At 41.0% G+C, this 13630-nt stretch overlaps 2 protein-coding genes across 4 annotated transcripts; both read right to left on the bottom strand.

Moving 5' to 3' along the window:
* Window positions 1–333: 333 nt before the first annotated feature.
* cirbpa (cold inducible RNA binding protein a) lies at window positions 334–5232 on the bottom strand. Of its 3 annotated transcripts, XR_013771083.1 has the most exons (8): window positions 5195–5232; window positions 4397–4503; window positions 4182–4288; window positions 3838–3979; window positions 3584–3740; window positions 3434–3492; window positions 733–833; window positions 334–647 (listed from the first exon to the last, which is right to left on the bottom strand). XR_013771083.1 is itself a non-coding variant. In XM_079225971.1 (7 exons), exons 2-7 carry the CDS (start codon window positions 4494–4496, stop codon window positions 2140–2142), a joined length of 573 nt encoding a protein of 190 aa, XP_079082097.1. In that variant the 5' UTR covers window positions 4497–4503; window positions 5195–5232; the 3' UTR covers window positions 1869–2139. The 3 variants fall into 3 exon arrangements, 2 of the variants coding, with proteins under 2 accessions (XP_079082097.1, XP_079082096.1); XM_079225971.1 differs by lacking the exons at window positions 334–647; window positions 733–833 and adding an exon at window positions 1869–2147; XM_079225970.1 differs by lacking the exons at window positions 334–647; window positions 733–833 and adding an exon at window positions 2506–2825.
* Window positions 5233–5978: 746 nt separating this feature from the next.
* On the bottom strand, window positions 5979–13630 carry LOC306739984 (midnolin-like; the record flags this gene model as incomplete). The annotated part of the gene is made up of 7 exons (XM_079222085.1): window positions 5979–6550; window positions 7473–7706; window positions 10590–10695; window positions 11119–11637; window positions 12204–12266; window positions 13228–13315; window positions 13404–13630. The coding sequence occupies 7 exons, from the start codon at window positions 13628–13630 to the stop codon at window positions 6387–6389; spliced, it is 1401 nt and encodes a 466-aa protein (XP_079078211.1). The 3' UTR covers window positions 5979–6386.

The following is a 13630-nucleotide window of genomic DNA, read 5'->3' as shown; positions in this document are numbered from 1 at the left end:
TGTGGAACATCTACTGTAACTTGGAAGTTACATATTTCATAATAGGGAAACATTAAGGGTATGTCCGCATTATTTATCAACCTAAATGCATAAAGCTACTTGCATCGAGAATAATTAAATATCAATTGTCGAGACCATTTCGTGCTTTTGAACGTTTATTTTGCAGGAATACATTGACATGAAGCATTCCTGTTTTTGGGTGCACCACCCCAAGTAGGACCCATCTTACTTTATAAACTCAAACCGAAATTAAGAATTTTAGTACCACTTATCCAAAAACACTAAAAGTACTAAAATACTTTTGGCAATTACAACACCACAAGCCGTTTTAGTGCCAGTTTTTATTTTTGAAATTGTAATACAAAAAGGTTCAAACAGCAGAATACTGTAATACTAGATTGACTTATTAAATTAATTAGCATTAAAATAGTTATATCAGACAAGAGGCTGTACAGCTCTTGTGTCATCTCGCCCGTCTCGTCACCAAGACCTGTGAATAGCAGCCATTACATTTGAGAAATGTGTCCTTCTTGCAAGCCAACAGATCAGATTCACAAAGGCCTCGACCTTTTACTCGGCAGGATCCTGGCCCGCTCCTCCTATGTAGCCACTGCTTACAGCTGCGCCACCACTGTTGCACATTGGACCTGAAAAAAGGCAGTAAGACATTGCAAGTCAGCCAGGTGTACTGAGCCAGTAACATGAGGGATCAACTTTTATACAATATTTTACCTGATAACTGAATCTGCATCGATCACTGAATCTGCATCGATTACTGCCATCTAAAGCCAGATACTTCAGCTGTGAGGGGTTCCAGTGACAGCCAGCTCACTCTAAAGAAAAAGAGCAAGAGATGGATTAGGCATGGCAATTAACATTTTACACAAGTCAGATCACAATATGCATGCAATCCTATTCGAGTCTGAAACTCACCACTTATTCATATGTAAGGGAACAACAAACTGAGTACAGTCTAGACACCTTAGACGTCAATTAGGACTGCTGCAGGGGCATTACTGGAGCAAATGTGAGGACTAATGCAGTGAACAGAAGTGGACTGGGCACAATACTACCCATGACTTAGAGGCCAAAGCTTTTTTGGTGGACTCGGGAGGATGAGCACTACAATCCAGAGGAGCTTCTTAGAAACAATTTCTCAATGAACTTTTCCAATCGGGGAAGAGGCCATGGCATGTTGCGGGCGACATCTGAAGCAGAGGACTAAAAACAACGACTAACTTGAAGGTATTCATGGAAACAATGAGAACTGAGTTTGAAGGATGTGAGCAAAGCAAAAGTAGATTTTTACCTCACGTGCATTGGCCTACTTTCTCCACATTTGACCTAGGCAAGAGAGCAGCTTTCCTCTCTGATGAGCACTTGTTGGAAGGCGCAACACTTCACTCTCCAAGGACTTGTAGGTTTTTGATGTGGCTGACCTCTTGAATGTAATGAAACATTAACATGACCAACGGATGTTTTCCCAGCATCCCCTTTGTTCAACTTTAGGGGTTTAATCAAACCTCACTAGAGGTTCGATTTCAATGCACTATACGGTTGGCGATCACAAATTGCTGCTTTTTTTGTACAGACTGTCGGGCCAAAAACCATTATGTTTTTAGGAGACCAGACAGCAGTTAGGGGATTTTTTTTTTAAGCGCCTAATTGGAGCGTAATCCGGCGTTGTACATTGAAGTTAATTTAGACAACGGGCAATTATCAAATCGCTCTCCAAAGAACTGAAATTTCAGGACTACGGGCCGTTATATTTTTTTTCCTCACGCAGCATTACAGTAACATGGGCCTACCGCTGTCAACTAAATTACCCCATGCGGTAGTTTTAAAAGGCAAAAGAATCAAGATTATTTTCCACAGTCTGTTTAATAGGCTCCATGAAGCCAAACTGACAAAGAAAAAAAATGTTGATCATACAAAGAACATAAAGTACAAAACTGTTCCCGCTTGAGATATTACTTTAGGGAAACGGAGTTACATTTTTCGATCACTTAAACAAGATTAGTCCATTTTACAGCACATTTAAAATGCAGATGTTGAGCAGAGCACAAAAGATACCTTGGACAGACTGTAGCATGCTGCAATTTGCAACTTCATGACAGCCGGCCACTTCGGTTGTGTAGTTCACCAGTCTGAAAGGAATTCACTCTTTGAACAAACAGGAGCCTCAGCCAGACTAAGGTTTTTTTTTTTATATAGTAAAAGGAATTTAGCATAAAATCCCCCAAAAGTCTGTTTATGAGTAAATTGGATTTCTTTCCTCACTTTAAAACTTGGCAAGGAGGTAGGTCAGCCACTGAGACTGAGCGGGTAAATAAGGAAAAGGAACAGGACCAAGCCCAGCGGATATTTAAATATATATATATATATATATATATATATATATATATATATATATATATATATTATTTAAAAAAAAAAAATTAAAAATACTAAGGATTCAAAATCAGGAAACACTTTACGTGCTGTATAAAGTCTACAGCGATGGTAGTGGCCATGTGGAGAGCAGTTCGGTCCTCAAATTGGGACTTTGACTGATCCGATTACACAGATGCCTTTTAGTTAACAAACGACCTTTGAGGAATAAAGATGCCCAATCAAGCAAGGTAAGAGTCTGGAACTGTAATTTGTAACATGGTTTGACCAAAACTCATGGCTACATTATTTTTTAAGATGCTTGAGCTACGACAACAGAACTACAAAACTAAGGTCAGCAATAACACGTGAACATTTTTCTTGAGGAGCGCATCTTTGAAATACAGCCAGCCAAGTGATGATCTTGAATCAGGGAGATGTTTACTCGTTTGCAGCTGAGGATAAGAAGTGGGCACACAGGTAAAGACACGGAAAGTTCCAACACTCGAGTTTCACAACATCCCCTCAATCCCACCAGACAGTCCTTAAGCCCTCCCTCCGTTTTTCAGCTCCATTTGCTGAGCCATGTCAGAACAAGTAACATTTGCTAAGTGATTCAAATTTTTTGCCAGCCTCTGTATCAGAGTGGGACTGTGGAAGGAGGGTGGTGGGGGGGGCTAGCAAAATTTGGCAACCGCAGAAAGGCATCAAGTTGGGCTCAGGTACAAAACTGAGGGACATACATCATACAAGTCTTCATATGTTGGGGCTGTACAGTTTTAATTAAATGTTTGATAACCTTTGGTGTGATTGTCCTGGGAAGTAATGTTTAATGTTGTTAAATGTTTAATTAAATGCTTAGTGTGATGCGTGTAATCAGCATACCACAGACAAACTATGTTCATATTTCAGCTTAAGTGTAATGTTAAGCATTAAACTGTTTTAAAATGGTTTACTAGTTAATTAAGAGTCTTATGGCAGGTTGATTTGATGCTTTAAAATTTGAAAGTTACAGCCCCAACATAAGTCTACAGACACAGTACAAATGCATATCATAGCTTACCATAGCTGTCGTATCCATCACGGTAGGATGTACCGCGGTCACCGTATCCACCCTGACCCCTGAAAATATGCCAAATATTTAATATAACTGAACCAGATTAACGTGCATCCATCAGGGAGTCTAAACTGTGATTTCATAAATTGTCCTTACCTATTGTCTCTGTAGCTTGAGTATCCGCCGCCTCCTCCGCCGCCGCCGCTATTCCTGTACTGGTTGCCAGAAAACCTCCCTTCAGAATGGAAGCTTCTATCACTGTAACTCCTGTCACCGTAGCTCCGGTCTCCATTGTATCCACCACCACCACCACCTAAGATGACACAAGGGCAGCATTGACCAACAGAGGGAGAGGCATGGTGTTGCAAACACACCACGTGACAATTAATACGCAGACAGCTAGTGTCCACCTCTCGAGTAACCTCGTCCACCTCGCCCACGCCCGCCAAATCCTCCTCCTCGCTGTCCTCTTGGGCCACCGGACCCAAAACCTCCCCTGGAACGTCCACCCTTTCCTGCTTCATCCACACGAATTGACCGTCCATCGAGAGTCTGCAAAAAAAAAAAAAAATGTTGTTAAAATAATCCTTTATTCATTCATTCGTAATGCCATTATTTGCATTACTTCCCAACACTGTCATTTACAGGGAAATAGAAGATATTTGGGCAAAGGGTTAATATCAAGTTCAACAACATCAGAAGAACAAAGAATAAATAATGTGAAATGCTGGTTAATTGTGCATTGTGATGTTACCTTGCCATTCATGCCGTCCTGTGCGTCTTTGGCATCTTCTGCATTGTCGAATTTCACAAAGCCAAAACCGCGAGATTTCCCTGTCTCTTTGTCTCTGATAACATCCACTAATGAGGGAGAAAAAAAAGTATTCTTTTTTTTTTAAAGTGCACCAAAATAATGAAAATTAAAAATTAAAAAAATATTAATTAAATTATGTAATTAAAATAATTTACCTTTTTCGATGGTTCCATATTTGCCGAAGGCCGCAGCCAGAGACTCCTCGTTGGTCTCGAAGCTCAAGCCTCCGATGAACAATTTACCCTCATCCGACATAGTGTAGCTGGGAAATGCAAACATAAACACCAATCAGCTGACGCAAAAAATAAATAAACACAAATCTGAACAAATGTTAAACATCGGCAAATCCCGTCCGCAGAGCTAAAGTAGGTCACCAGCCCGTGGAACAGTGTATTCAAAAATAAATATTTATTCTCATTCTTTTTGGTTGGAACTAAAATAAACCTTCCCTACTTAACCGAAAAATATATATTTTATGGTGCTTTTACTTGAAATCGATCCCGCCAACATTGAAAGCCGAGCAGCTCGGAGAGTTACGCCTCGGGCCTTTCAGCGTGGTACCGTTATTTTAGCGGATTAGGGAGACAGTTTTTATTCTCTGGGCGCCATTTTGTGGCACCGAGCTCAAGCGCTTCACTGTTGATCCGCTGGTCGACATTGCGAGCAGCGTCTCATGCAGCAAGATGCCATATTATGGTGGTTACATAACTGAGGAATGTGATACGGATTTTGTTTTGTGCGCAATTCCAAACTCCCCTTAACAGCAACACAATGCATGCAAATGTACAATTGTTTATTCATATATTTAAAACAAATAATAGCAATACTTTAAACCAGGGAAAAAGATGACATTCTAATCATGCCTTGGAAAATCTGCAGATATATGTGAACATGTATAATTCCCACGAAATTTACCGTGAAAACATTTAGAAAACAATGGGGGGAAAACCCACCTTCAACTGTCAGGAGTCCAACCGATGCTGAGCGGAGCTGCGGGTCGAATGAGAGGAGGAAGGGGGCGCGTCCTGAGCTCCAGCTCTGCGCACAGACCTCTTCTTCTGGAGCTTTATTGGAGGAAGCGTGGCGGATCCCACTGCCACCTACTGTACATGGTAGTGTACATTATATAGCTAAATATATCTATCTATCTATCTATATATATATATATATATATATATATATATATATATATATATATATATATATATAGTGTATGTAGAATTTGAGGTGCATATAACTGAGTTGCAGTGGATGCGTGACGTATGTATGAATCGGAGCAGGCGAGGGGTGTGAATATTGGCTTATCAAACCTGTGGTAAAACACATGGTTCTTTTCAGGGTAGCTTTTTTTTGTAATTCTGATCTCCTTTGTCAGTTTCTGGCTGGGTTGTTCAGGACTCCCCAATTCTGTAGGCCTCCTTCATGGCCTAGGTATAAGATCAGTCACATTATCTGTTTGTTTATCTACGTCTTTAGCTTGTTTAATCCATCTCCTCACAGTCAAAATTCACGTCATGCCTGAATGTAAGGACATTTAACGTAAAAGACAGCAATGTCTGAATGACAAAAAGGTCTCAATTAAGAGACAAATGAAGGCAGCAATGTTATGTGTTCCAGGTATAAAATGGCAACGGAAATATCCCAAGGTTTCTTAATGTTTTCCTTTATTCTTTTTTTACCTGCATTGTCATTCATATAAGTTATATTGAAACATTTCAAGGAACATCCTTAGCACAGAACAATACATAGTTTACATTCAAGACATGTACATTTAAGGCATTGGAGTACTTAAACAAACATACAGTAACACGTCTTTGTACAAAACACCAAGATGTATAACATGAAAATGCACATTGGAACCTTTTGTGGCATATGCTACGTAACAATGTCAGCCATTGTCATTGACAGACTCAGATGAAATAACATGCTCAGCACAAAGACAGCCACAGGAATCAGACACCTCGGACCTGTTGGGCTTACATTCTTCAGAAATATATGTGTCAAAATAGCACCAAAGCATTTTAGTTTACTCTGCTGCTTTTTGACCTGTTCCACGAGTTCAGAGGTCAGCCTTGGTTGGTTCCTTCTAGTCACGAGAAAGCAGCCTCTGCTATCACAGTGAGTGGATCTCTCCCATGCAGGAGACTAGGGACGATGGGGATGATGCTGGTACGGTTGAGACGTTCGTGGGTACCTCCGAGTTCGCCTGCGTAGACGCCTCTGATGCATCAAAAACTGCAGGCGCTCTAGTTTACAGTGTAATGTTTGATTTTCCTGTGTGGTTGAGCAGGTCAGGTGACTCTCCTCACCTACAGGGGAGGGGAGGAATAACAACTTGTTAGACATGCTACTAGTCCTTCATTATACTTCAATATTTGACAAATGGAAATAGATGGATGTCTAAAAGAGCAGACATGGATTTGTCATGCATGTACACAAACACAGGTTACAACTAGTAATGGGCACTTAAATAGAAGCATGTAGAGTAGAAGGCATAGACTCCCATTAAGCCTCATGAATTTGGGCGTGTGTAAATAAATATGGCCTTTTATCACAGCACCAAATGTTTGGTCAGTGTCATTTAAGCCAGCTGGAGGTCTATTGCTGAGTTAATTATTTAGTCAAATGTAGGTTACTTTGCCAAAAGAAAAAGAAAAAAAAGGAAAAGAGGAAAAAAAGACCACATGTCCCAGAATGCACTGCCAGTCGGCCAGTGCAGGCTGCTGATCAGTTAATTGGAAACACCTGCAAAGGGAAGCTCTGACAGCAAACATTTCAGCTGAGACAGAGAGAGGGAAGGAGTCAACTGATGGTACAGCCAAAGAAGCCACTGTAGCCATTATTTATTCATTTGTTGGCAAAAATTGTTTAAAGTTTATTTACATTCTGGTTGTATAACTTTTTGCTTTTTGTGTTAGAAGGTTTTCAACCTAAATGGACCAACCAGCCAACAATTGAGGAATAAGAAAAACAATAAAGATTGAGCTGTGTTGGAAACGAGTTGTCCCATTTGTCCTTTGGGATCACATGTACCAGGTAATTTCAAGTTGGGCTAGAGTTGACCGAAAAATACGTGGGAACTTGACATCTATTGAGAGCCAAAGCAGCCATGTTTATATATTTCACCTTTTTTGTTTTGTTCCTGGAATATATAGCTGCATAAATAATGTATTATGAATGCAATCACCAGTAACTCCTCCAGTGTTCAAGTGTGTAATATCATGTGTTCACCTGGAGTTTTACTGAGGTGCTCTGTCCTCTGGGTCTCCAGTGTTTGGCTCTTTGCTTTGCTTGGCCCCTCCTCTGCTGTGAGCAGCAGGCTGGCTGGAGGGTTCGAATCAGGGCAGTGGGGTTGATGAGCAGGGGCAGGTTGAGCCCCCTGGTGGTGATAGGCAGCTCTGAGGAGGTCGTTAAAGATCTGGAGAATGACGCCGATGCCACTCTGACTGCATGGGGTCAGAGAGCCTGATGGGAGGAGAAGAGAGCATAGGACATTAGGGAGGACGAGGTGGCTGATAGTTGATGAAAAAGGAGACCTAAGCAAACTGAGACAGCCGACATTAGTGCAACGATAAAAAAAAAAAAAAAAACAGATAAGTAAAGTAGAAATCCCACGGTTCCATTGGTTCCAGCTGCTCAAATGTCATGATTTGCTGCTTTTCTTTGTCAAGAACTGAATATCTTCAGGTTTGGACTGATACATTGCATCATTGTACAGTGTTTATCCACACAGGTACATCTTAAATCTATATTCTCTGTTAACTATATTTAGTAGTGATGTGTCGAGGCTTCGATGCGCGTGTCGAGTAATCCAGGTAGATTTTGGTGAAGCGCGTATCGAGGCTTGTGTCGATGATGTATGTGGTGACGTTCGAAGCCTCGCGAGCCGGCCGTACCACGTGACTGATTCAGAAAATGATTCATGGGTTTGCCGTGCGATTTGAAATATAAGGGGCAGCGAAACTCAATGGATTTCCCCCTTCCTCTCTGTACCCAGCTTCATGTGTGCCTGTGAAAGGGTATTTTATAAAGCAGGTGAAATAGTCTCAAAAAGCCCAGCACTGTGGAAAAGTTCTTATTTTTACTTAAAAAATTGGACACATCAACATGAACTAGCGGAGCTGAGGCTCAAAACACCGATCCTCTGACTGAAAGTCGGATATTCTAACCACTGACCCACAGTCACATCACAACCCTCTCCCAATTGGTTTCGAGTTTTGATTTTGACCCTGCCATTATATCATAAAGATAGACACAATATTAATAAGTTAATAATTGATGTATTGGCATCACAAACATAATTATTCAATTTAAAGCTTCACACACCAAAGCCATGGTGTCGTTATGATCACTCTGCTTGTTTTACATGTATTGTCCACTTGGTGACGCAGTAGAGCAAATGAAGCTCCGTGAAGCGTCGGCACATGAGCGAACCAATTGGATGGAAAGCTTCAATGCTTCAGGAAGCTTCATCTCGCCATCACTAATATTTAGTGTGTTTTAGTTATTGTTTATAATGTGTTTACACCTGCCTCATCTATTTTCAGGATTTCAGTGACTTTGCTGTTGCAAAACTGTAATTTTCCTTTGGGATTAATAAAAACTGTCTGTCTGTGTATCTATCTTGATTAAACTAATCAAACACTACTGTATTCTGATATTCCATAATCAGGCTTTCGCTGCTGACCGGAGGTGTCAAAAGTATTCACATTCATTACTCAAGTAGAAGTATAGATACTAGGGTTTAAAAATACTTCTGTAAAAATTGAAGTATCAACTCAAGCTTTTTACTTAAGTAAAAGTGTAAAAGTACTGGTTTAAAAACTACTTAAAAGTATAAAAGTAATGTAAGGGGAATGTTTTTTTTTTCATTAAGGATAAACTCTTAAGACGCGTCTCAGGGGCCTATAGTGCACTACCCCACCTCCCCCAAAACAATAATTTTTATAAAGGCCATAATGACTATAATGTTTTAAAATGTTATGTTGAAAAATGTGGGATGCAGTAGGCTACCCGTTTCAGCTGCATATATGCCCATTTAAAATGATCACATTTTGTTACAACGCAAATACATTAAAGTACCATATGTGTACTACTGAGCATTAACATGCGTTTCATGGAGCGGAAGACATGATGACTAGTTGCCTATAAGTATTGTAATAGTGCAAAATAGGCGGCGGCGACTTCGACACAAACACTTAAAGCTGTGGTTCTCAAACTTTTTCTGTAAATAACATAATTGTGTGACTCATCTGTGCTTTTATAAATAACAGAATAAAGAAAATTGCAATCACTTTCAAGTAAATCAGATTGCCCCATCAGACAATGTTTTGTGTAAGTTCTATCTCTGCAAAAATAACTCATATTTAGTTACTACTAAATAGCTCATTGTGGAAAACAATAAGCTTTTAATTTTTTTTTGCCAAACAAAACGAATGAGTGCAGATATGTGAACCATCAGGTTGTATCCGTATTAGTGGCTGCAGTGACCTGCTTTCCTCGACACATATGTAATAAACGGGGTTGTAGATTTGATATGGCCTCTCTCAATTCATGCTCAATATTGAGCTTAGATCTGTTTTTTTATTTTGAGAAATGCAACAGCAAGAAAAGACGAGCTCACGGCGTCGCGTCAAATCGCGCATGCGTAAGCGTAACCTGTTAACGGCGTACCGTAACCATTTACCCGAAAGTACAGGCATTTGTCCATGTATTTATTCATGACTTAGTTTTATATCCGTGTACTTTTGTGTGAAGCCAGCAGTTCATTGTTGGTAGAAGACACGAGCACCGTGGCTCGTTTCACGTGGAGCAGGAGAGCTGCTCCGGGTTCAGAGAGCTGCTCCGGGTTCAGAGAGCTGCTCCGGGTTCAGAGAGCTGCTCCGGGTTCAGAGAGCTGCTCCGGTGCGAGGAGAACTCCGCTGCTCCTCACATGAGAGCTGCTGTTGCGTCTTCACCCTGGGAGCGTTTAAAATGCAGATATAGCGGTCTACTTTTCACGCGACATATTTTCTGACGCTCTCTGTCCGCTGGTGTGTGTGCTCAGCGCTCACCTGTGTACGCGCGCACGTATTTGTGGGCAACGGGGCGGAGAGGTTTTTTGTGTGTGTGTTTTTGAACGATGACAAGCCGGAGTGAAAACAAACAAATGAAACAGTAACGAGGCAATTTTTAAAATGTAGGGAGTAGAAAGTACAGATATTTGCGTGAAAATGTAAGGAGTAGAAGTAAAAAGTCGTCTGAAAAATAAATAGTTCAGTAAAGTATAGATACCCAAAATTTCTACTTAAGTAAGGTAACGAAGTATTTGTACTTCGTTACTTGACACCTTGCTGCTGACACACTTACCAGAAAAAGTCCCAGAGAAGACACCTGGTGAGGGGCTCACAAAACTTTCTATGACTGCTCCTGGCTGCTTGCTCAGCTCTGCAGTGGATGAGGCATGACCATTACTCTGTAAAACAAGAAGGAAAAGATGGCTTGACTGACTGTCACTCCAGGACTATTTTTCTTTCTTTTCTTTCTTCTTACCGGGCACTCCCCTGCACACTTCATATTTACACACATGTCACTTAAACACACATGTCACTTCAACATACACTTACATTAATGTTATCTGTTTGTCTGAGCACTTTATCTTATACTTAATTTAATACCCACCGCACTGTTGTTGTTGATTGTTTGTCTCGTCTCATGTCTAATGTATGCACGTTCCGCCTAGAAAAATTCCTCGTTTGTGTAAACATTCCTGGCAAATAAACGGATTCTGATTGTTATAGGTTATGTCACTAAAACATGCCAATAATGCATCGTGGTGAAACCATGACAATGCATTGGGATTTGGATACACTGTTGCAGTAGAATATGTCAGACTAACCTCTTTGAGGGTTGAAGCTGACGCTGGGCTCCGGGGTCCAGAAATGGAGCCGGTGGGAGCCGGTGAACAGACTGGTGTGGCTGCTGGTTGTGTACTGCTGGGATGTGGACAACCAGCAGGAAAAAAAGGGGTTGAAAGAACAGGAGCGGATGTGTGTGTGGAGTGTGGAGGACAGGATTGATGTGGAAGGACAGTGGTGCTGGGAGCTATTGAGTTCAAGGAAGTTATGGGTCTTTGAGCACTCAATTGGATCAAGGATGTAGAGTCAGAAGAGTCTGGGGCTCGAGTAGAGGTTTGGGAGGTGGATCCTGTGGTTTTGTTGGATGAGTTAGGGTGGCTCATGTTGGCGGCAGTGGGCATGCCGGGTTGAGGGTCGCTGCTGCTCCCAGCTCTCAAGTCCTTGTGGCGCTGCAGCTCCGCCACGTTCTGTGCAGACAGTTGGAGCTGCACATACATCATGTGGGCACCAATTCCCAGGTTAATGGTCAGAGGTGAGCGCCCAGACAGGAAGTCTCCGATCTGCAGGGTAGTCAGGAAAGACACACATCAGAGTTTAATTTGTTGACACTTGTGGTTACCTTGGTAACATCAAGTGGGATTTACAGTATTTCAGCAAACATTCATTTAATATCTAGTTTGTCAGACATACAACAGAAGAACAGCAGCCTCATGAACTCACATTATTTTAAGACAAAGGTCATCATGAATGTAGTCATTGCTATAGAAGGGTTACAGTAATTAATGATTGTAAATAGAGAGAAGGGCCATTGCAGACAAAATGCCCTAAAACAATTGTTGGATTTCATGAACATCTTGAGGATCTCAACTTTAAATACAGAGCTGTGTGTGTGTGTGTGTGTGTGTGGGGGGGGGGGGCGATTTTTATCTGAAAAAAGCATTTGTCACAATGTCTTAGGACAGCGGTGAAATGTGTGTTATGTGCTACTGCATGACCATAAATGGAAAAGACACACCAGTGCATAGTTTGAATTGTTCGAGAACAAGATTTCCCCCCTCATCACATTTATGTATTAAACAAGTGTCTATATATTTACAGCATAGAGTCAAAAAGACATTACATGTACCTGGACTTCTGTTAAACCTTCTAAGACGTCCATCATCGTTCTCTCGGCTCTGGCAGTGGAGCACTGTGGCAATAAAGATATCACAACATGACAGCTATAAAGACTGATTACATGTGGACATGGATGTGAATGGAAATGTGATTCGGGAACACTTTATAATATTTCATAAATGTTTGAGTATTACCAGGGAACAAATAAAGATCGAATGAGGAACTAACTGCCAGTAAGGCATCAGTTAACGGGCACTTCTTGATTAAATATTCAGCACATTTTAGTAGCTGATAACCTGATTGAAAAATGTCTGTAAGATATTGGGTTAATTAACTAATATGTATTTAATTGTTTGTGGTTATCTGTGAATCCTTATAATGGAATCCATTAACTTATCGTTCTTACTTCTAAATAATGTTGTAAACAGCACTTATCCAATAAAAAATCATTACGTCATCATTACCCGCCTTTCAGTTTCTATGCCTGCCCTTAAGTAAAGTGATGTTACAGAGACATAAATCATTAGTTCATGACTACCTGTCCATTAGTTACCAATGGTGTACCCCTCAAGTAAAGTGGTGCATCACACTGAGTTGTATGAATACTTCATCAAGAGTTAGCATTAGAAAACAAGATTCCCTTTCCTCCTCCTACGTAAAGTGGTGGTTCACCCAGATTGATGGAAACATCATTACAGCACTAGAAATGTATCAATATTTAGCCAGTCATTAGTCACCATTAGCCTTGTGGACCCATTTATTTTTACAAGTAATCCATCATTACTTCATGCTTATCAATCTACAGTGTGATAATCATTTGTGATACATCATCACAATTATATGACTATAAAATGAACTGGACGAGAACAGGAAACAAGGAATGAATCGTACATTTGATTGCTTCATATAGCTATAACAACCCAATATGATGCACCACTTTACACGAGACAAACTATTAATGTACAGGTAATCGTTAAGTAATATAATAATGATAACAACTGTTTGTATGGTGGAGGCTGCATCGGCTTACTCACCACTAAACCAGCTTCAATGGCAGGGACCAGGGTCAGCTTGCTTCCATCTGTTACACCCAGGTCCAACAGTTGGCCTGCAGTCAGCTGCCTGCCACATACACATTTTCTAGTCAGCATATATTGACTTAAGAATATAACAGCGGCGATGAAGCAATGTGTGAAGAATCACAACTCACTTGTCTCTATACAGGAGGACGATTCTGTCTGTTTGCAGCCTGAGTTTGTGGGAGATGTGTGTCCTCAGTCCCTCCACAGTCTCTCCCCGGGGGACAGTGAGCTCCACTGGGGTTCCCGTGGTCGAGGTGACGGACAAACGCATGGTTGGCTGACCGGTGGAGACCGCAGCCTGGCAGCCTGCAGACTCGGCTGGGGTGAAACTACTGAGCCCCCGCTGCTGCTCCAT

This window comes from Taurulus bubalis (genome assembly GCF_910589615.1).
Source record: "Taurulus bubalis genome assembly, chromosome: 1".
NCBI classification, from domain to species: Eukaryota; Metazoa; Chordata; class Actinopteri; order Perciformes; family Cottidae; genus Taurulus; species Taurulus bubalis.
The sequence above is the reverse complement of the archived record's forward strand: the minus strand, read 5'-3'. Positions and strand labels throughout refer to the sequence as shown.

Excerpts from the sequence above, each read along its gene's own strand:
- cirbpa (XM_079225970.1), bottom strand. The coding sequence starts at position 4,496 with ATGTCGGATGAGGGTAAATTGTTCATCGGAGGCTTGAGCTTCGAGACC. Across the intron at positions 3,980-4,181 it reads AGGACGGCATGAATGGCAAG|ACTCTCGATGGACGGTCAAT; the intron begins GTAACATCACAA and ends TTTTTTTTGCAG. Across the intron at positions 3,493-3,583 it reads TCAAGCTACAGAGACAATAG|GGGTCAGGGTGGATACGGTG; the intron begins GTAAGGACAATT and ends GCATATTTTCAG.